Genomic DNA, 788 nt, shown 5'->3' with positions numbered 1-788 from the left:
GGGGGCAGGAGAAGCAGGCAGGGAGACCAGAGCACCGTTGACCTGGAGTAGGGGGAAAGAGGGAAGCATAAAGAGGTGCCCTCTGCTGAGAGGTCCCTGTTCCTCACTGGGGTGGTGCCAGGGCCCAGTGAGTCGGAAGCACTGATGGCATGAGAAACCCTGCCCAGGCCTACGAGGACACCAGCAGCTCTACACATGGCCCACCCAAAAGTCAGGAAACCAGTCGAAAATCTGCGGCTGCATGAGTAGCCACATCTGCCTCACTCAGAGCCTCGCCAGGCTCTTCTGCGAGCGCACAGCAGGTTGTGGGAATAGCAAGCTCTCCCTGGGGACAGAGTGGTATTTAGGGGTGCTTAGTGCATCTGTGGTTCCCAGGTGTAAAAGTGAGGGGCTTACGTAGACAGCCTTGCGCTCGCGCAGTGCAACGTGGAGGCCTTCCAGGGACAGTGCCACAGAGTTCAGAGCTGTCCAGCTCTGGCTGCCACGATGTTCGTTGCGGGTGGTGACACTGAACCCGATGGAGGAGTTGTCACAGCCTGTCACAACGGTGTAGTTGCAGGAGCCCTGGAAGTGGTGAAGCTTCCCATCAAAGGTGCTGTAATGCGGGTCACCGTAGATGTGGCAGAGTGCAGTGCTGGCTGGGTAACAGCCCCTCTGGCCGTTCTGGATCTTGCAGACCTCCTCCTCACCACAGGACAAGGCAGAGCAAACCATCTGGCCGGTGGCTTCACACCGGCACTGGCGAGTGCAATTCTCGTTCACGAAGTACTCGCCTTCCTGCAGGAAGG

General features: G+C 58.6%; 1 protein-coding gene across 1 annotated transcript in view; it reads right to left on the bottom strand.

Moving 5' to 3' along the window:
* Nucleotides 1-3: 3 nt before the first annotated feature.
* The window catches only part of LOC108495136 (alpha-tectorin-like), a gene marked incomplete at its 3' end in the record, with an annotated part of 12,071 nt that continues 11,286 nt past the window's right edge, over nucleotides 4-788 (bottom strand). Inside the window, exons 5-6 of the mRNA XM_017810459.1 lie at nucleotides 397-777; nucleotides 4-42 (exon numbers count right to left, since the gene is read on the bottom strand). Coding sequence (XP_017665948.1) covers nucleotides 4-42; nucleotides 397-777 — 420 coding nt within the window. The remainder of the gene's footprint in view (nucleotides 43-396; nucleotides 778-788) is intronic.

This window comes from Lepidothrix coronata, unplaced genomic scaffold (genome assembly GCF_001604755.1).
Source record: "Lepidothrix coronata isolate B3197 unplaced genomic scaffold, Lepidothrix_coronata-1.0 Scaffold29, whole genome shotgun sequence".
NCBI lineage: Eukaryota > Metazoa > Chordata > Aves > Passeriformes > Pipridae > Lepidothrix > Lepidothrix coronata.
The sequence above is the reverse complement of the archived record's forward strand: the minus strand, read 5'-3'. Positions and strand labels throughout refer to the sequence as shown.